This window comes from Drosophila novamexicana, unplaced genomic scaffold, assembly GCF_003285875.2.
Source record: "Drosophila novamexicana strain 15010-1031.04,08,12 unplaced genomic scaffold, DnovRS2.1 tig00000817-arrow-arrow-pilon, whole genome shotgun sequence".
In the NCBI taxonomy this organism is placed as follows: Eukaryota; Metazoa; Arthropoda; class Insecta; order Diptera; family Drosophilidae; genus Drosophila; species Drosophila novamexicana.
Genome location: NW_020824827.1, coordinates 1,140,015 through 1,161,477, shown reverse-complemented (window position 1 = coordinate 1,161,477; position 21,463 = coordinate 1,140,015). Strand labels below are relative to the sequence as shown.

At 38.9% G+C, this 21,463-nt stretch overlaps 1 protein-coding gene across 1 annotated transcript in view; it reads right to left on the bottom strand.

Moving 5' to 3' along the window:
- The window catches only part of LOC115764158, a 122,874-nt gene that overhangs the window by 27,770 nt on the left and 73,641 nt on the right, over positions 1–21,463 (bottom strand). Inside the window, exons 3-6 of the mRNA XM_030707036.1 lie at positions 13,766–13,898; positions 2,122–2,260; positions 1,930–1,999; positions 1,739–1,849 (exon numbers count right to left, since the gene is read on the bottom strand). Of these exons, the coding sequence (XP_030562896.1) occupies positions 1,739–1,849; positions 1,930–1,999; positions 2,122–2,260; positions 13,766–13,898 (453 nt within the window). The remainder of the gene's footprint in view (positions 1–1,738; positions 1,850–1,929; positions 2,000–2,121; positions 2,261–13,765; positions 13,899–21,463) is intronic.

Genomic DNA, 21,463 nt, shown 5'->3' with positions numbered 1-21,463 from the left:
TTGAAAAATTGCAAAGCAAAATTTGGACAGTTTCTGTTTTCCATTCGTCTTGATGTTGATGAGCTCTCTTTTTTGGGTGTTCGGTATATAGTAAAATTATTCAGAAATTCCTATTTCAAGAATGTTTTGAATACAAAAATCCTCGAATAGAAGAAGAATACTCAAATGGAATAATATTAAACAATTTAAACAATTTTTTACTGTCACTGAAAACCTGTCACGTTTGTTCAAGCTGGCAAACTTTTATTATTTTGCAAAACTTGGAAATAATAATGTCAAAGCCCTATTATAATTATATAAAAGATCAGCATAACTGAAAAATAAAAATGAATTTTAAATATTTGCTTGCTCTACGAACAACTTCGAAACAATTTCTCTGAGTGTACAGCGTCAGCAGCTAGTGCAAATCATTAAAGCATACGTTAAAGCTGCGCTGCCATACGGGGCGTATGCGCAATGCTGGTTGATTAAATTGTAAATTGATTGAATCGACACCTAGCAGGCTCTGCTTCTTTAGCTTTGCTTGAAATCGAGCCACAAATGAGCGTGCCAGCGCTTAAAGCTGCATCAGACGAATACCCCCTTTGAATCTGTGGAATATTCATCTGGCGTTCGTCTGGTGGGCATTCCCCCCCCCCAAAAAAAAAGAATATTGTTGTCAAAAAGTTAATGATTTATAATGTTCGTGTCAGGGCAGTCGGTGAAGCAGCAGAGCCTTTGCCAGCCAAGCGGCAAACCTTCAACTGGAGCCCTTGCGAGCTGCTTTAGTGAAGCGTGCAACTTGTACAAATTTTTCACACTTGCCCGCAAACAGAGTAAAAACTACAAAAATTAAGTAAGAGTGCTTCGACTAGGAGATGCCCTTACAAAAATACAAAATCATCTTGCAAGTCCCGAATATGCTTAAAAACTGGATATCGACATTGACTTTTATCGATATCTGGAGAACGAGGCAAGATATCGATAGAGTGGGACAATCTATATATGCACGTTTAATATAAGAAGCTACGTTTAGCATTTCATGTGTCTAGCTAGAATAGTTGACGAGATCGAAGAGTTCTTACGGACGGACGGACATGTCTTAGTCTTAGTTATGGATTTGCTTTTCTTCGTCTGTTACATGCGCTTACACGCAACATTATACCCTTCTGTCCATTTGCAAATGGGTTCAGGGTATAGAAAACCAAAAACTTACGCCCATGAACGCAGTCGTTTCACCTTGGGACCTTTTTAAAGATTTACGATGCCGCATATGCCTACAGGTCACACACAGGCGACGCTGCGACAAAAGCCAGACGCTAGAAAATTGTTGCATTTTTCAAACTAAAGTGGCAATGACAGCCGCAGCCGCAGTCGCAGTCGCAGTTCCTGTGGCAGTTGCTGTGGCAGCAGCAGTTACTGTCTGGCCGGCGCCTCGTTGACACTGTCACCGCAGACTCTGACATACATTTATTTTTATTATTTACGACGACTTAGGCCATGCTTCGACTGCGTCTCAAACGCAGGCCCTGGGCCCTGGGCAGCGTGTGTGCGCGCGTGTGTACCTATCTGCGGTGCCTCATCTTTAATTCTTTAAATAGACTCACGGCCGGGCGGCACTGGGGCAATGTTGCGTGTGGCACTGCTTGTCAGCCTTGCTTGATAGCCTTTTGTTTGAGTGCTACATTTAAGTAGCTGACTGTGCGTGTGCCTGTGTGTGTCGTGTCTGTGTCTGTGTCGTTTATCATGATTTACTTACCGCCACGCACTTCACATGTCAACACAATATTATCGCCCTCGAGCAATGGACCCACAGCGCCAGCCACATCTCGGCCTGAGGCATCATACACGAGTATCTGATGCGGAGGAACTGCGAAGAGAGGGGGTGTTTTTTGGGTGGCATATTCGTATCGTATATTGCATTTGCAGTTGCCGTTGTAGCTAGCTTACCAATGACCGTTAAATTAATTCTATGATTGCGCGTTGGCGAGTTCTGAAAGTCCACGCGACAGCGATAAACCTGTTGACAAAAGCCCAAAAAACATTAGAGCAGAAAGGGCAGCAGAAATAATAAAGCATACTTTATGGGGTCGGGACAGCTTAGGGGTGGAGTGGGTTACAGTAAGATTGGGTATTACTTACGCCCTCATCGTCCAGCTGTATATTTTCCACAGATAATTTCGCTGGCTGCTGTCCGGTAACAAAATACGCACGTGGCCCAAATGAGTTGGTATCTGACCAGTAGAGCGCCTTCTCAAAGGGCCGCCCGCGCACATCAAAGCTGCAGGAAGCAAAAGAGAAAAAATTTAAAGATATCAAGTAAAAAAAGATATTTTTGTTATTTTTGGAAGAATAATTGCACAAAAATATATATAACAAGTTCTAGTCGGGAGCTCCGGCTAGTGGATACCCTGAACCCTCTTCTTCCAACATCAAATGCATATATACATATATTCTATTTTTGAAGCTATATGTCAAGTTTGGTGACTCTAGCTCTTATTATTTACCAAAATTTCCCAAAATACAGGATATCGATATCGATTATTATCGATTGCTTGGAAACGGAGTAAGTTATCGATTATCGGAAACAAACTCGATCTGCGCGGGAACTGGGAGCATCTACATCTAAAATTTCAAGTCTCTAGCTCTTATGCCTATGATCCTTGCGTTCATACATACGGACGGACGGACGGACGGACGGACAGACTAGATCGACTCGGCTATTGATGCTGATCAAGAATATATTACTTTATGGGGTCGGAGATGCTTCCATCTGCCTGTTACATACATTTGGATTTTGCACAAATACAATATACCCTTATACCCATTTTTAATGGGTTCAGGGTATAATAATGTACATTTCTATAAGTACGTATTGGCGATAAGTTGCCTTTCGCAGAAGGTCGTAAATTGAAATGCGCTTTGCTGTATTTTGGTATAGGGGCTGCTTTAGGGTCTCCTTTAGGGGCTGTTTTAGGGACTGTTACGGTTGCCGCACGTGGCCGGAATCGATCGACTTTATTCTATTTAACCTTAGTGAATGGAATTTTTTGCGGCACAAACTGGAACATTTGCAGCAATAAAATGTTGAGCAAATGTTTTATTTGCATACGCTGTCCGCAATGCCTAAACGAGTATATTGGCTTTGTGTTACGGATGGACAGTCATATGGACTCTGTTTAGTTTGCGAAAGAGCATAAAATTCCAGTACTCCACTGTTTTATAGCCAATGTCAGTGGGTTACAGTATTAGTTGCACTGACCCTTCAATCTGTAAAGCTGCTTTTGAACCTTGTTTGACTGTTATAGAGCATAGCTGAGCCGGTCTTTATCGTTGTTAATTTGTTTAAAAATGTTTGTATTTATTAACATCTGCTAAAAATATACATTTTCACTATTAACTTTCACAAAAAAACCATTTCAATCAAAGAATATGCAAATGTGCACAGTTGAATATTTCCTTTTTTGCATATGAACAAAGAAATTTTAACTATTAATACTATTTTACCTTTGAATTTAAATAAAATACTTTATTGAGTGAAAAAATGTTTTAATTATTTATGAAAAAAGCCTATGAAAAGAATATAATGATTTTTTGTAAGTGTGTGGAAAAGACAAAGGAATATGTAAAGTATATTTAAGTTGATCTGCCAAAAGACTACATTATAGCTATGTATGTTAGTTCTTCCATCAGTTGGTCTCTTAGATCTCCGAAACAGACTTGAAAACATTTTTTTTTCTATATATACTCACACTTTCATAATATCGATCAAAGTCGATTTGCAGACAAGGTTTTTTAACCCTAACTCGTATTACTCGAAAATTAGAGGAGACTATGTGAGTTATATGAGTAGATTCTCGCCTAGTTTATATAGATTCAACGTATTTCCCTTTTTAAATATATATCGCGCTTAACTTTCAACAGCATGTAAAACCTTGCAATATGTACACACAGATTGGACTCTAAGGGCCGAAGTTAATTATATAGTTTGTTGCCAAAGGAAAGAAAAATATATCCCAGTCGGCCTTGCCTTGGTAACGGAACTGTTCTTCCAGCCTAAGCCGTGTCTGTTGTAGGACCTTAAGGTAAATGCATAATAAAAATGGTTGCTCAATTTAGCACATTTTTCAATTTAAATGTTTTGTAACTGCGACATTTGATGATGGTGCGCCCCTGCCCCCTGGCTCACCCGCCACCCTAAGTCTGTCGCATTGCTAGGCCAATAAAAAAGAATCGTTAGAAAATGTTGAAAAGTAGCTGCGGCTTTGTGGTATGTGGACAGGGTCTGAAATTTCACGCGTCTACAAAATGACCCTTTTCCTGTATGCCAGGCTGACCGAAAACCTTTGAGCATAAATTTGCACGCAACTAATTTCTTCCGTTTCGCATTATTTTCGCAGCTCGAGCTGGCAACGTTTGCAATTTTGCGCATTAAAAAGCCTGACGTGCTATCTTTGCCGCTTTTTATTGTATTTCTTAATGTCCGTTCGAGGGTCGAAGGTGGTGGAGGTGGTTCCCCTGCCAAAGTAACAACTGCAAAGCAGCAACAGACCAGACGCCGAGTGCCGCAAATGACTTGGCAAAAGCAAAGACAGGACCCTCTGTGCACAGACAGCACAAGTTGTGTCCTTTTGTTGTTTCCGTTCTTGTCGCCATTTGTGTGACTCCTGTTGTTGTTGTTGTCCTCTTGCTTTTGCTGCGCTTGCGGTTAGTCGAGCGGTTTGTCATTGTGCCGGCTGCCTGGCAGCAGAGAGTATTGTTTGCGCATTTAAGTGGTTTTTTATCATTTTGCCGCTGACACAATTTATATCCGGTGCTCATATTTCTTATGCTTATCATGAGGCGTCTTTTGCCGCGCCCCCCTCACCCTCTACCCCTCTGTGCCATGCCCTCGCCGCACCTTATGCTGTGAGCTGCGTCATGTGTTGACCAGGCAAACATTTCTAATTATTGTTGAAATGCAGTAACCCATGCGGCGCATCAATTAAGGCACGCCCCTCCAAAGCCGAGCTTAAGCCGCTTTCTGGCTCAAAGCACGTTCCCTAATTAGCCTAATTAAATATATATATTCGCGAATATGAAAACAAAATGCGCAGTTTAATGATTTACGCACTCGACAGCAAAACGAAAAAAAAATTTAAACATAAGCATAAATGCGTTTGTAAAGAGTGTTCGACTGGAAGATGACCTATCTTTTGTATAAACGAAAATAATAAAACAAACAAATATTGCTTAATAAAATACATATATGTCTATATGATATGTGACATACCTAGAATATTTTCATTGGACAAGATGTGTTGTAAAATCGTGGGACTTTTCATGTATGATCGAGACAAATAGAGCATTTATGCCATGAAAAGAGACAGGGAGAGGGAGGCAGGGACAGCGATAGAGATGGATAGATAGAATGATATATAGATAGATAGTTAGAGATAGATCAAACGAGAAAAAGATACATATAGATTAAGAGAGAGAGAGAGAGAGAGAGAGAGAGAGATAGATAGAAATAGATAAAGAGAGAAAGATACCGATAGATAGATAGAGATACCTTAAGAGAGAGAGAGATACATTGAGAGAGAGAGAGATATATATATATATAGAGAGAAATTGAGGTATATACAGATAGAGCTTTATACCAAAGCGAGAAGGGGAATAATAAAGAAGACAAGAAAGACTTTCGGACTCGAGAACATAGACATGTAGAGGTACGAATATGCCAAAAATATGGCACTGCAATAAACTTACACTTCCCGAGCTCCTGCGACTGTTACATACATTTGCAGAACATTAAGAGAGCCATCACAATTAATATGTACAGGGTATGCCAAGTAGTTTTAAACGCTGAATCTCAGACGTCGCAGCTGATTTTAATTTGGCGTCTACGTAAACAATAGAGCAACGCCGACTAGTCAACAAAAGGGAACAACAACAACAGCAGCAGCAGCAGCGATAAGGCAAGGTGCGGATTGGCCAGGCTGTTCCGTCCTCTTCGGTTTTAGCCAAAAGTGACTTGGCATGACCCAGGCTAGGCGCGCGGTTGACGTTGTGTTTTCTAGTTGTTGGCCTTAGGAAACAATAATGCCAAGTTTGCACAATGAGCAAAAGCGAAAGGCAGCAAAAAAAAAAAAACAAAAAAACAAGAGAAAGAAAAAGAATAACGCTGGAGCAGTAAAAATTGTAAAGAAAATGGTCAAAGGAAAAAGGAAAATAGAAGTGGGCCAAGCGCGCACGCCGGCAGGAAAAACGTAGACACGACAACATTGTGGCAGTTGCAGAAATGTTGACTGTCGTCGGTTTGTGGCCAAGTGGCCGGACTGGACAGACGTGCGCGTCTGTCCATTTTGAAGAGTTTGCCTAGGGTCCAACCTCAGCTCAGACTGATGCTCGTTCATTTCTTTTGTCCGCACGCCCACTTTGTCCCACTCTCAAGCTCTGTGTTTGTTTTTTTTTTTTTGTTTTGTTTTTTTCCAACAATTAGTTGAGTTTTATTTATTTTGCGTTAATTGGTAGCACTTTATCTTCTGCTCGAATGAATGAGCCACGTTATTTAAACAAAACGAGCGCGCAAATCCCTCGAAGACCTTCTGGACATGGCCAAGTAATTACGTTTTTGGCAACGCCCAAGGTCTAAACGCATATGTTGGAAGGATCACGCTCCCCACCTTAATCCAATGTATATATATATATGTGTGTGTGTGTGTGTGTATAAAGGGGCTTCTCATATTGCCATTTAATGTTTTTGCCTTTTTATTTTGCAACGCTTACGAAATGCTATTCAAAAAAATTGCAAAAGGGCTGCACGGGGGAAGGAAACGCTACAAAATAAGGGTCCAAAAACTTTTAACACTGTGTGTGTGTGTGTGTGAGTTGATGACGTTGACAATAACCATTGAATAATTTTATGACAATATGTGTCACAGCGAGTCCCTGTCCATATCCTGGCGGCTTCGTGTGGCTGATGGTATTTTTTTGTTGTTGCTTTCTTTTTTGACAGTTTAAACACATGTCCCCCACCACCGCCTGGCGGGTGTGGGACACAAAAAAAAAAAACTGTTGACTTCAATTATGCAGCGCCAGACAAAAGTCGGTAAACTATGAGGGCGTGTACAAAGGCCCTCAGCTGCTGCGTGTCCTGGTGTTTGTGGTGCCCGTAACTGGCGCAACTTCTGCCATATTAGGCAGGTGGAAATTGCTTGGGACTGTGACTGGCAGCCCGTATCAAATTATGTGCTCCTGCCACAACAAAAAACAAAAAAAAAAAATATGGAGTGCGATAAAGATAGAGCGAGTGGGCGCTATCTATCAGGCGCATGTAACTGAAGCGCCAAAAAGTATGCAATGGAATTCGGCAAAACTGGCAACAAATTTTAAATTGGTTCGCTCGACAAAAAGAAAACAAACAGAAACGCGCGCGGTCGAGAAATATGAATGAAAAAAGAGCTGTTCACGCCCTCATACACAATACACAGTGCTCACACACACGCACACAAACGGTCTCACACATACACAGCCATATGCAAATGGTTTTACTGCCTCTTTTGTTTTTTTTTCTTCCCCCTGCTTTCTTTCATGTGTGTATTGGTATTATTATGGAGCCATGCTGTGTAATATCTGTAAATTTCTTTTGTTATTGCCAACAACAGTTTTTCCCAAATTTCCCCCACCACACCCCCCATGCCATAACAGTGAGGGACAACAGCCCCTTTCTCGCAGTGTTGACATTTGTTGGCATCATTCTGCACATTGTTGCCGCTGGTGTTTTTTGTTTTGTTTACTTTTCGCTGGCGCTTCTTCTTTGCTTTTACTATATAATTTGTAGCATATGAATATATATATATGTATTTGAAAACAAAGAGAAAAAAAAAAGGAAGGCAAATTTCGCATACACATATAAAACGTAAACTCCTCCATGATGGCCAAGTTCAAATTTATGCAGTGTTGCCCAATAAATTCGGCAATAAATTCAAAATAAAACTTTCATCTTGGTAGGTTGGCCATTTGTTTTTCTTTCTGTTGATTGTTGATTTTCGCCAAAGTTTAGCATGATCCAAAGAAATGAATTCATATATTGTTCTAAAGGTTTTTCAGTTTTGTTTAGCTGAATTATTAGTTTTTCTGCTTTTTTTAGCCGGGGATGAAGTTGTTGTGTGGAAAAGGTTCCTGTTACTTTGTGTAGTTTCATCCCAAAATAGGGCAACACTTACAAGAAAATATCTCCGGCTCTATAAACTATATTTTCCCTATCATAAAGCTCATATATAAACGATTAATAGAAAATGGTGTATGCAGACATTTTCCAGAAATTTAAACTAAACTTTACAACACTGAAATATATTAAACTTTAATCATCAAAAATTTGAGCAATCTTCCATTACATCGAAATGTAGTCTCAATACATAATATTCATCAAAAGTTGTGTTGTATTTGACACTTTTTCTTTATTTTTTGTATTTGGAATTTTTGTTGGCCTAATTTCATAACTTTTTTATAACTTAATTTTTTTGTATTAAAATTTTTTAAAATTTATTTTAAATTATTATTTGTTTTTGTAGTATTTAGTGTTAACTTTTTTTTATTTATTTTTATTTTATTTTTGTATAATTTTTCGTATATTTTTTAAGTGATAAATTTTATATTTTTTGTTTAAAAATAATTTGTCATGGCAAATACTCAAGTTGAAAAGCCTCAAATTAAGACTTTTAAAATATTAGAATCGAATTTTGAATAAGATATTTTCTTTAGTTACAAATCAAGTTAGAAATAATGTAATTCAATTACGAAATATTTCAGTTTTCAGCTCTGTGTACACAAACAGCTGAATAATAAAAGCTGATGGGGCTAGCAATCTGCCCGGCATTAACACCCACTTGCTCTTTTCTTGTTCAATCAAAGATTAAACAGTTGAGACCAAGAAAAAAAAAAAAAAGAAACGGGTAACAGAAAAATAGAACAATGAAGCATCGTTTGCGGAGACCACAGAGGCCCATTAGTAAGTCTGAACAGTGGGACGTAATCATTTCGTGGCCGCAATGGCAATAGATGAAATCCATTAATGCCAAGTCAAAGTTTCGTGGCTGAAAATCGATTTGCATGCGCTCTTTGCATTTCCGGTTTCCCACACACACACACACACAGTCACAGGCAGGCGTGCACACACATGCGACGACTTAATTACAGTTTTAAATAACCCATCTAACTGGAATTTGCGCAAAGTGCGGCACAGTTGCAATTGCCGCTGGCTAGCCATTGTTGTTGCCGCTCGTAAAGCCCCCGAAAATGCACTCGAGTTAATTGCCATTGGCTCGACTTTTGGCCAACTTGGCCGGAGTCCTGCGGGCTGCTGCCGGTGGATTTTATTGCCAGCCATTTTGAATACCATTTCGTGGTTTATTACTTTTGTGGCCAGGCAGATTCTCAAGTAGAGCGCCAAGTGCATGGCATACGCACACACACACACACACACTCGCGGCAGAGACTGGTGTGAATGCACTTTCGATAGCCGTCGCGCACACCTCGAGAGTTGAAAGTTGAAATACATACAGTGAACGCTTTTATAAACGGACATCCAAAGTCAAAGCCAAATTATGGAAGATGGAAGAGTTGCATACTGTTTCAATTTTAAAGTCTAAAACAAGTTAAGTTAAACAGAGTTAAGCAAATAGAAAAAAAATTAAAAATTGTAGTTAAGCTTTAAACATAAAATATATATATAATATATATCAAATATCACAGCCCTTTAAATTCCGCCTTTTTTTTCTTTTCAAACGCAATATTACATTTTTTTTTTTATAGTTTCAATAATTTTTTTGGTGCCATATTATTGCTTTGAGAATTTTTTGATTAATTTTTAATTAATTTTTGAAAAATGAAAGGCGATTGCATTTTTAAGCTAACACAAAACTAAAAATTTGCAATTAAAGAAACAATTTTTAATTATAATTATTTTTTTGAACGCCTTCAAATAGAACCAAATAATTTTTCTTGCTGCCATTTTTTGCTCTAATGAAAATTAGCGACTTACATAATCGCCAATCAATTAATTAATTTTTAATAAAACAATAAAAGCAATTGCATAAACTTGAATTTTGTTTTAAGCACATTTCGACACATCTTTGTTTTGAGTAGGATTTCCGATTTAACATTTTGTTTATAAAAATTATTATTTTATAAAAATAAATAGTTTCTTGAAAGCATAATTGACAAGTGCTAAGCGTAACTAACAATTTAAGGTAAATATTAAAGCGACCAAGAGACTCGAATTTTACTTAATTTTTCGCTTTAAAAAATACAACAAATTTTTGATAAAAATTTGTTTAAGCGCCTGACCTAAGACAATTCTTGCCTGTAAGTTTTACTGCTTTTATGGCAATGAAAAATGTTATTTTTATTTAAATGCAGGTTTATGTGCATTCTGTGTGAAACAAATTATGAAGAGCTTGTGGCGACGAAATTTGTTCGTTTATGTGAGCCGTGTCCGTGTTGGGAGCTTTCACTGTAAAGAGTGTTCCCTATGTATATCATGCCCTCTGTGGATACTGGCCTGGAGCAGACCCAACGCACGACCGAGTTTTCACTGTATACATATATACATATGTATGTATGTGTGTGTATGTATATGTATATATAGTTGTGTGTTTGTATTTATGGTGCAGCCCAGTGGCCAACGCTGACGATTATGGCAGTTAGCGTGGGCCGTAACATGGATTATGGCTGCTTTTTGACAGCGCCAACAGCCGTTTGGGCCAACACGCAGAGCTGCCGTTTTGCAGTGCAGCAAATTTTATTATTTAAGAGCCCAGCAAGCGCCCTCCACCCTGCCCTTCGGCACACGGCCGCCTGGCAACCGAGCTGGCTTTAAAAATCAATTAACCTTGATTGCGGCCGTACTCAATAAGTTTTCTCTTTTTGTTTTTATGGTTGCCAACGAGCAGACCAGGTCAACCAGGCCGACGTTGTCTTTGTCCTTTGTGCTTGTTTATTATTCCGGCTATGTTTTGTTGCCTTTTTCCAAAACCCCCGCCCCACCTTTCTCACTCTCGGCATTGATGACTTGCAATATGGAGCATGACATGCGGCAACTAAATGCCTGTTACAGCCTGCCCAGTCACGCCCACTAAAATGCCAAATGTTAATTTTAATAATGCTCGGCTTGACCTCTTATCGAATGCCGAAACTCAAAAGCACAAACCAAATCCATAACAGTTAAATTTATATATATATATATGTCTGTGAATATGAAAAACAATCTGATGGAAATCGCATTTCAAGGGTCAAAACAAATCCCAGCAAAGGTGCGGACCATAAAAAAAAGGCAAAATAAAAGCAGAAGCGAATCATAAAACGTAGCTAACCCTAAAAATCCTCAGCTCAGCCTGGTCCAGACAACAAAGCAAATTTTAACATTATAATTTTTAATATTTTTGCCTTTCGGCCTTGTCGCTGTCGTTGTTGTTGTTGTTGTCGTTGTTGTTGTTGCCTTTGGTGTGAAGCTGTCAAATGCAGAGCACCCTAGACAGGGCTCTAGGTAAGGCTCTGGCTTGGTTCCGGACTGCAAGCTGTGACATCCTTACAAAATGTGGCAAACGGAAAGCACACACACGTGCACACACACACACGGGACACACACACAGAGGACACTCACATATACAGGCCCGCTTGCTGCCTTTCAATTTTGGCATCTTCTTGCTCTCAGCTCTTGGCTTTCGTTTCTTTTTAACTTGAGTTGCCTTCGATTTCACGCAGCGCTGGCAATTTTATGCCAAAAAAAAAAGAAACCCAACTTGTAGCCCTGCCACGCCCCCTCTCTCTGGCCCACGCCGTGGCTTAGCCTTGTTGTCGCTGCTGTTGCTGTTGCTTGTTTACTGTCTTTTATTTATTTGCCCGTATTTGGCTGTTGTTGTTGTCCCTTCCCAAGCATGGGAAATCGAATTCGAATCACTTTCGGATATTTTGGTTATAAAGTCGGAAATTTTTGGCGACTATATTGTTTTCGACATTTTCCTAGTTTTTGGCAAACATTTTTCTCCCACTTCAAGACTCCTCTCTCTCTCTCTCTCTCTCTCTCTCTCTCTCTCTCTCTGGGGCTGTGACATTGTTTGGCTCTTTTGCGCATTGTCTGTGCCCCGCATTGAAAATTTATTGCTTCCAATTGAGTGCACGAAGCGGCAACAACAACATGGAGCAGCAGCTGGAGGAGCAGCAGGCAGCAACAGCTCGCGCGCTTGTCCTTGATATACACGTGCGTTCATGGTCCCTGTCCCTTGTTATGGCGCCCTCGCCCCGCCCCTGTTCCGCCTGACGACTGCCCACGCTGTGCGCTGTGGCAACATATTGGAGAAGGAAGCACACATGTAAGCAAAATTGACAAGGCTAAAGGATATCGATGTCTGCTTATAATGTGCAACATATTAAACCTAAGCACACGCTCCCAGCGCTCGCCCGCTCTATAAATAACAGCAGCAGCAGCACACCTCAGCTCAGCTCGTCTCGCCCCCGGCATATTCCTCTTTGCAATAATCAAAGTTGCCGCCAAAACAGTTTTCACTTTGGCTGCTATTATTTTGCTGGCCTGGGCTGCCATTGATGTCCTTTTGGCCCTGCGGCTAATATATGAGTCCATGTCGCAGCGTTTTGGCCTCGTCTCGCCTCGCCTTCGCCTTCGCTTTTGTTTTTTTTTTGTGACCCACTAGGCACATCAGTTTCCTCCCCGGTAGAATCGACTCCAGTTGAGTTGATATTGATGATGTTATTAAAATAATAAATTATTTGAAAATTATGAACTGGCGCCATTTCTCATCACGTGCAGAACATTTGCCCAGTTCCTAAACATAAATCAAATGCTAGCCCTTACTTTAAGTGACTGCCACTCAAAGGCGCAACTTGTTAAAGGTTTAACTCACACAACAACAACCACACACACACACACTCGCACACGCACACACCTGACATGCATATACAGACTTTAAAATTGGCAGCCAACTGTGGGTGTGGGACGATTTTGTCCAGCTTAAAATTAAATTAACAATGTGTGCCCTATGCTAACTCAAAATGGGTATAATTAATGATAACATATGTATATATATATATATATGTATGCATGAGGAGCACATCTCCGACCCTTGATCAGCACTTCCAGCTGAGCACTATCAATATGTTGATATTATTTCTTATTTTAATTGGCGCACTGAATCCTGAATATGTGCCCACAAAATGTTTTCATATCGTCGATAATAGTCTATACAATCGGTTCCTCTCTTCCTCTCTAACTCAGTCGCTTACTGAAAAGCATTGAAATGTGCAAGCATTACTTGAATTTATGAGAATCGCAAAGAAAGGTGTTTGCAGATAATAAGAAAAACATAAAGCGAGCTACTGAGGGAGCATGGTAGTAGGTAGAAGTAATGAAGAAGAAGAACAGAAGAATTGAGTGAAAAATAGTGAAGAAGAGATGAAATGAACACTTGTCTTGTTTTGATCCTCTTATTCTGCCTCTTTTTAATCTAAATATAGAGGGATAGAGTGCAAAATAGAGTGAAGAAGAGATTCAATACACACTTGCTTTGCTTCTGAATCTCCTATAATTTTTCTCATTTAAATTCTTACTACTTACTACTTATGAGAATCGCATAGAAGGGTGAACATGAAATACTAGATTATTATAAGTCATATTTTTTATATAATGTACAGGGTATTGTCTGCTTACACCTTCTTCAACAGCAAGCTCCCCCCTTATAGTTCTTGCAGTTAAAAGCCTGACTAAAATGTCATTTGTGTCTGCACTTACCTGTAAAGTGGTTTGCCAGCGGTCTCACGGAACCAGAGCACCATATAGACACGATCGTCCTTTGCCTCCGGCTCAATGTCACACGGCAAGGATGCGGTGCGTCCCAGCACGGCCTCCACAGCCACAGTGCTAACTGCAAGGAGAAAGAAGGAGTACGATTAGACGAAAGTCAATTATAAGCGAAGTGCGTGCAAATGCAAGCAGCAATCCAAGTTTAGTTTTAAATGCTACAACACGATGACTATTGACAAAGTCATTAACACAATATTAAATTGTCTGTTATTGTTTTTGTTGTTGTTGCTGTATCTGCAATTACCTGACTCCTTCGTCGATGCCTTAAACATCAACAAATGTCAACAAAACGCTGCCTTTTAACTGTCACGCCAATGGCACGCAAAGCAAGCCAAAAAACGAAACCCAGCCGCACGACATGTCCAACCCCGCCAGCTCCTCACCAGCCCGTCTCCAACTTCAATTCGAAAAGCCCGCCACACCCTGACCCTAACCGCAATCGTAGCCATCGTCGTAGTCGCATAATCACAACCAAGTACGTGAGTGGGAATATTAATGCTAAATTGACGACAACGACAACTACGATGGAATCGCCAACAACAACAACAACTGGATGAGAATGCACGACCATGAGATACCCTGGATAAATCTGCTGCAATTGCGCCTCTTCTTCCTGCTTTGGACCCACTCTATGAGAAAAGCCTAACTATGGTATCCAAAAATATGTAAATATCAAAGCTGAAGACCTTACCTCAAAAAATGAGTTTTGCATAAAGATGTAATATTCTGGATCTGTGTATACTATACAAGACACACATTTTGGGAAAGCTTCGAGATATGCTTAAAATAAGAGAGTTTATATATCTAATTTGATCGAGAGATCAGAGACAGAAGATCGGGCTCGAAGAACCCGGCTTCGGCTTGTTTCTTTTTACCCTATTGTTCCATTTTCAACTTACAGGATATTACAACGACGACAACTACAATGAAATGATGACGATGGCAACGGCATTGCCGTCAATGAGCTCTGCTCCCGGTTTTATATCTAGTCCTAGCTGTCGTCCATCCGCCTGTCTAGCTGCGATTTCATGGCGGCCTCATCTTTTGCATTTAAACTGCCAATTGATGTCAGTGCAAAGAGATATACGCCTAGGGCACAGCCGGGAATTGGTGGGGTTGGCAAACTCTAAAGCCAATCCCAGCAAATGACAGTGGTTAAGGCGCTGGATTTCAACTGCCTGAGGTGATTGCATGATGGCCCAATGAGCTTTGTCTGACCGCAGACATTGCAGACAGCGCCTGCAATTGCCTATTCGATATATGAATATATTTATATAATTGCAGCGCGATAGCTGCAGGAAGTGGAATTTGTTATCTAAAGCTTAATTGGAAGATAACAAAAAAGGAATTGGGAAACTATCTCAAAATATTGCTTGAATTACAGCTAAAATATCAAAATCTATTTTAACGTTCTCTGAACTATTCTAACTTTCTCAGAATTCAAATGGTTGCTAAAAAATATGGCTTTCAAGATTTTAGATCTTAAAGGTAAGTCCAAAGGTGTGTGCTGGATCTTAAGGTCTTTTTAAAAAGAGTGCAGAAATTTTGGCATAGAAAAAGTTACGAAAGTTCTTGATTCCTCTTCGAATATCTGCTTATATCTAATACTAAGTATTTAAGTTTATTGAGATCTTAACTATCTTCAAAAGTGATCTTTAAAATTTTGCAAATGCTAAGCAAAATTTTGCATAAAAGTATTATTTAAATAAAAAACTTTAGTTTTTAGTTTCCTCAAATACTTCTTTTCAGACATATCTTTCCTTTTAATCTGCGGATAAAAGTTAATTTCTGATAATGTGTTTTCCATATTCTCTGGATTTCGAGCCCTAATTTTCGTGCTCAGTGTGTCAAGGCTTAGGGAAAGGCAAATGCCGCACAAGACAATAAAGTCCCTCCAAGTCCTTAAATTTTTTATAGAATGAAATACTATCTATAATAATACTAGTCTATAATGAACTCTATTCGCTTTTACACACTATTTCCTTAATTCTTTTTTTTAGATAATATCTATGAAACTATTAAGCAATACTTAATCCTACTCACAAACTTGTTTAAAGAGTCAAACTGTGTAAATTTCTTTATATCCATTTATTTCCGTTTTTCTATTTGGCAGCCATATATCTTCAAAAAGGAGCTACGTATTAAGCGATATATTAATTTCAGATAAATTTTATTGATTTAATATATTGAATGTAGCCGTTTAAGCGTTTGTCAATTCCGAGCTGATTGATGATTGACAGCGATTTAAGGCACAGTTAACGCTAGACAGTACACCTGGCAGCTGTTGGAGCAAAGGCAACAGCCCACGCACACACACACACACACACGCAGACGCACACGCACACACTCACAAACTCAGAGATCCATCAAACGGCGCAAAGCTCATTAATACCCAAAAAGGGGATCCGCAATGATGTTACGCGTAATTTAATTTTTGGGACACCCGCCAGCAGCAAATTCCTCACGCATAATTTCAGTTTGCACTCGGTTTTGTGTCGCGTACGTGTGGGTGTGCGTGTGTGTGTGTGCCAGTGTGTGTGTGTGTGTGTTTTTGTGTGGGAGGCAATGGTAAAATTTTTGACATTTATTTAATATGCGCACGTTTTATAGAAAAGCAATTCCCCGTCGTATAATTTATGGCACACTACAAAAATTTGCAAATGACGACGACAGCGGAGGGCAGACATACATATATATATATATATATATATATATATATATATATATGTATGTATATATATATGCATATGTGGGACATTTATACAATGTGTAAGTGTATTGGTGTGTATTTGGAATGTCGCAAAACATTGTAGCAATTTTCGTTGCGTTTGTTATTCCCATGTAAGATGTCAAACTCCCAGCGAGCAGACCAACACACACACGCACACACATACCACACACACACACACACACACATAGACATAGACCCACCCACATTGTCGCACTGTCTAGGCAGCGCGCTGCGTCTCTTGACGGCAGCGGCATCAGCAAATTGACATAATTTGTGACGCTGCCGCCTCCACCACCCGCACCACCCGCAGCTCCTCCAGCCGCCAGCTCCCAGCCACAGGCTCAGACTCAGCCGTCGCGCTGTGCGCCCAGGCATGAGTGTGTAACGAGTGATTTGCCCGTGAGGCGCACATCGCAGATAGCGGGCGCCAATCGTTGCAAGCAGCCCCCCCCCTCCCTCCCTCCTTCCGGCTACCCCCTGCTGGCTGCTGGCAGACCACAAGCCAACCAACTAGCAGCGCTTGGATTTTGGCCAAGTGGAGCGTGCTGCGGCTTAGGTGCCCAGCTGCTTGTGGGGTCATTGGCATGGATTAGTCTCAGCGGCGGCAACAGTTGACAGACTTGACAAATGTGTCCTAGTTTACAGCTGTCTCTATGCGTGTGTGTGTGTGTGCGTCTGGTTAATAGTTATTTACACACGCACACAGGTTTAATTGGCCAAGCTTAATTGTTGCCTTGTTTATCTTAAATATTTATAATACATCAAAATATATTTTATTATACACTGAAATATGTGCAATTAAACGGACCTGGCTGACCTGCCACAATGTTTGCATTAAATATTTACGAGCATTATGCAGCAATTTGTTGCAATCATTACACCTGCGACATACTAATACCATTGAGTGTGGATATCTAGAGCTTTTGGAGTTTTAATATTGCTTGATTTTAATTGCTAGATCTTGGGATAGGAATTTATTGCTATGCTGTCTGTCATCTTTTTGTTTTATAATTTCTTTGTTTTGTATTTGAATAAATAACGTTCATTATCCAAGAAATCAAACTTTACTGAAACTGTAGCGAATTTTATGCCTGCGTCCATTTATTCTGAACATTTTGTACATCTCTCTATAAGCTGTAGCGCTAAGGACTTTAATTTAATTATGATTGAATTTAAAATGCATTTTTCGAACATTTTTAAGCTTTTTTTTTAACTAGTATCACGTACCTTGCCATTCAAATTTTAGAATTTCAAACATAATTAATTAACTTCAGTTTAGTATGGCAACCAAAATAGGCCAATACAAATCGGATGAGATTTGACCGAGATGTGGGGTTGGGAAATTTTGCCTTATGTCTATATAGGATATTTGAGAGTATAATTTTTGCATGTATTTTGACCAAAAATACGGTTGCCAGTTTTTGATGCCAAATTGATTTAGGTGTCAAACCATGAACAAAAAGCCAAACCTTATGAAAATCGTATGAGATTTGACCGAGTTATGGGTTTGGGAAATTTTGACTTATGTCTATATAGGATATTTGAGAGTATAATTTTTGCATGTATTTTGACCAAAAATACGGTTGCCAGTTTTTGATGCCAAATTGATTTAGGTGTCAAACCATGAACAAAAAGCCAAACCTTATGAAAATCGGATGAGATTTGACCGAGTTAGGGGGTTGGGAAATTTTGCCTTATGTCTATATAGGATATTTGAGGGTATAATTTTTGCATGTATTTTGACCAAAAATACGGTTGCCAGTTTTTGATGCCAAATTGATTAAGGTGTCAAACCATGAACAAAAAGCCAAACCTTATGAAAATCGGATGAGATTTGACCGAGTTATGGGGTTGGGAAATTTTGCCTTATGTCTATATAGGATATTTGAGGGTATAATGTTTACATGTATTTTGACCAAAAATACGGTTGCCAGTTTTTGATGGCAAATTGATTAAGGTGTCAAACCATGAACAAAAAGCCAAACCTTATGAAAATCGGATGAGATTTGACCGAGTTATGGGGTTGGGAAATTTTGCCTTATGTCTATATAGGATATTTGAGGGTATAATGTTTACATGTATTTTGACCAAAAATACGGTTGCCAGTTTTTGATGCCAAATTGATTTGGGTGTCAAACCATGAACAAAAAGCCAAACCTTATGAAAATCGGATGAGATTTGACCGAGTTATGGGGTTGGGAAATTTTGCCTTATGTCTATATAGGATATTTGAGAGTATAATTTTTACATGTATTTTGACCAAAAATACGGTTGCCAGTTTTTGATGGCAAATTGATTTAGGTGTCAAACCATTAACAAAAAGCCAAACCTTATGAAAATCGGATGAGATTTGACCGAGTTATGGGGTTGGGAAATTTTGCCTTATGTCTATATAGGATATTTGAGGGTATAATGTTTACATGTATTTTGACCAAAAATACGGTTGCCAGTTTTTGATGCCAAATTGATCTAGAGGTCAAGCCATGAACAAAAAGCCAAACCTTATGAAAATCGGATGAGATTTGACCGCGTTATGGGGTTGGGAAATTTTGACTTATTAGGATATTTGAGGGTACAATTTTTACATGTATTTTAACCAAAAATACGGTTGCTAGTTTTTGATGCCAAATTGATCTAGAGGTCAAGCCATGAACAAAAAGCCAAACCTTATGAAAATCGGATGAGATTTGACCGAGTTATGGGGTTGGGAAATTTTGCCTTATGTCTATATAGGATATTTGAGGGTATAATGTTTACATGTATTTTGACCAAAAATACGGTTGCCAGTTTTTGATGCCAAATTGATTTGGGTGTCAAACCATGAACAAAAAGCCAAACTTTATGAAAATCGGATGAGATTTGACAAAAATACGGTTGCCAGTTTTTGATGCCAAATTGATTTAGGTGTCAAACCATGAACAAAAAGCCCAACCTTATGAAAATCGGATGAGATTTGACCGCGTTATGGGGTTGGGAAATTTTGACTTATTAGGATATTTGAGGGTACAATTTTTACATGTATTTTAACCAAAAATACGGTTGCTAGTTTTTGATGCCAAATTGATCTAGAGGTCAAGCCATGAACAAAAAGCCAAACCTTATGAAAATCGGATGAGATTTGACCGAGTTATGGGGTTGGGAAATTTTGCCTTATGTCTATATAGGATATTTGAGGGTATAATGTTTACATGTATTTTGACCAAAAATACGGTTGCCAGTTTTTGATGCCAAATTGATTTGGGTGTCAAACCATGAACAAAAAGCCAAACTTTATGAAAATCGGATGAGATTTGACCGAGTTATGGGGTTGGAAAATTTTGCCTTATGTCTATATAGGATATTTGAGAGTATAATTTTTACATGTATTTTGACCAAAAATACGGTTGCCAGTTTTTGATGGCAAATTGATTTAGGTGTCAAACCATGAACAAAAAGCCAAACCTTATGAAAATCGGATGAGATTTGACCGAGTTACGGGGTTGGGAAATTTTGCCTTATGTCTATATAGGATATTTGAGGGTATAATGTTTACATGTATTTTGACCAAAAATACGGTTGCCAGTTTTTGATGCCAAATTGATCTAGAGGTCAAACCATGAACAAAAAGCCAAACCTTATGAAAATCGGATGAGATTTGACCGAGTTATGGGGTTGGGAAATTTTGCCTTATGTCTATATAGGATATTTGAGGGTATAATGTTTACATGTATTTTGACCAAAAATACGGTTGCCAGTTTTTGATGCCAAATTGATTTGGGTGTCAAACCATGAACAAAAAGCCAAACCTTATGAAAATCGGATGAGATTTGACCGAGTTATGGGGTTGGGAAATTTTTCCTTATGTCTATATAGGATATTTGAGGGTATAATGTTTACATGTATTTTGACCAAAAATACGGTTGCCAGTTTTTGATGCCAAATTGATTTAGGTGTCAAACCATGAACAAAAAGCCAAACGTTATGAAAATCGGATGAGATTTGACCGAGTTATGGGGTTGGGAAATTTTGCCTTATGTCTATATAGGATATTTGAGGGTATAATTTTTACATGTATTTTGACCAAAAATACGGTTGCCAGTTTTTGATGCCAAATTGATTTAGGTGTCAAACCATGAACAAAAAGCCAAACCTTATGAAAATCGGATGGGATTTGACAGAGTTATGGGGTTGGGAAATTTAGCCTTATGTCTATATAGGATATTTGAGGGTATAATTTTTACATGTATTTTGACCAAAAATACGGTTGCCAGTTTTTGATGGAAAATTGATTTAGGTGTCAAACCATGAACAAAAAGCCAAACCTTATGAAAATCGGATGAGATTTGACCGAGTTAAGGGGTTGGGAAATTTTGCCTTATGTCTATATAGGATATTTGAGGGTATAATTTTTACATGTATTTTGACTAAAAATACGGTTGCCAGTTTTTGATGCCAAATTGATTTAGGTGTCAAACCATGAACAAAAAGCCAAACCTTATGAAAATCGGATGAGATTTGACCGAGTTATGGGGTTGGGAAATTTTGCCTTATGTCTATATAGGATATTTGAGGGTATAATGTTTACATGTATTTTGACCAAAAATACGGTTGCCAGTTTTTGATGCCAAATTGATTTAGGTGTCAAACCATGAACAAAAAGCCAAACCTTATGAAAATCGGATGAGATTTGACCGAGTTATGGGGTGGGGAAATTTTGCCTTCTGTCTATATAGGATATTTGAGGGTATAATTTTTGCATGTATTTTGACCACAAATACGGTTGCCAGTTTTTGATGCCAAATTGATTTAGGTGTCAAACCATGAACAAAAAGCCAAACGTTATGAAAATCGGATGAGATTTGACCGAGTTATGGGGTTGGGAAATTTTGCCTTATGTCTATATAGGATATTTGAGG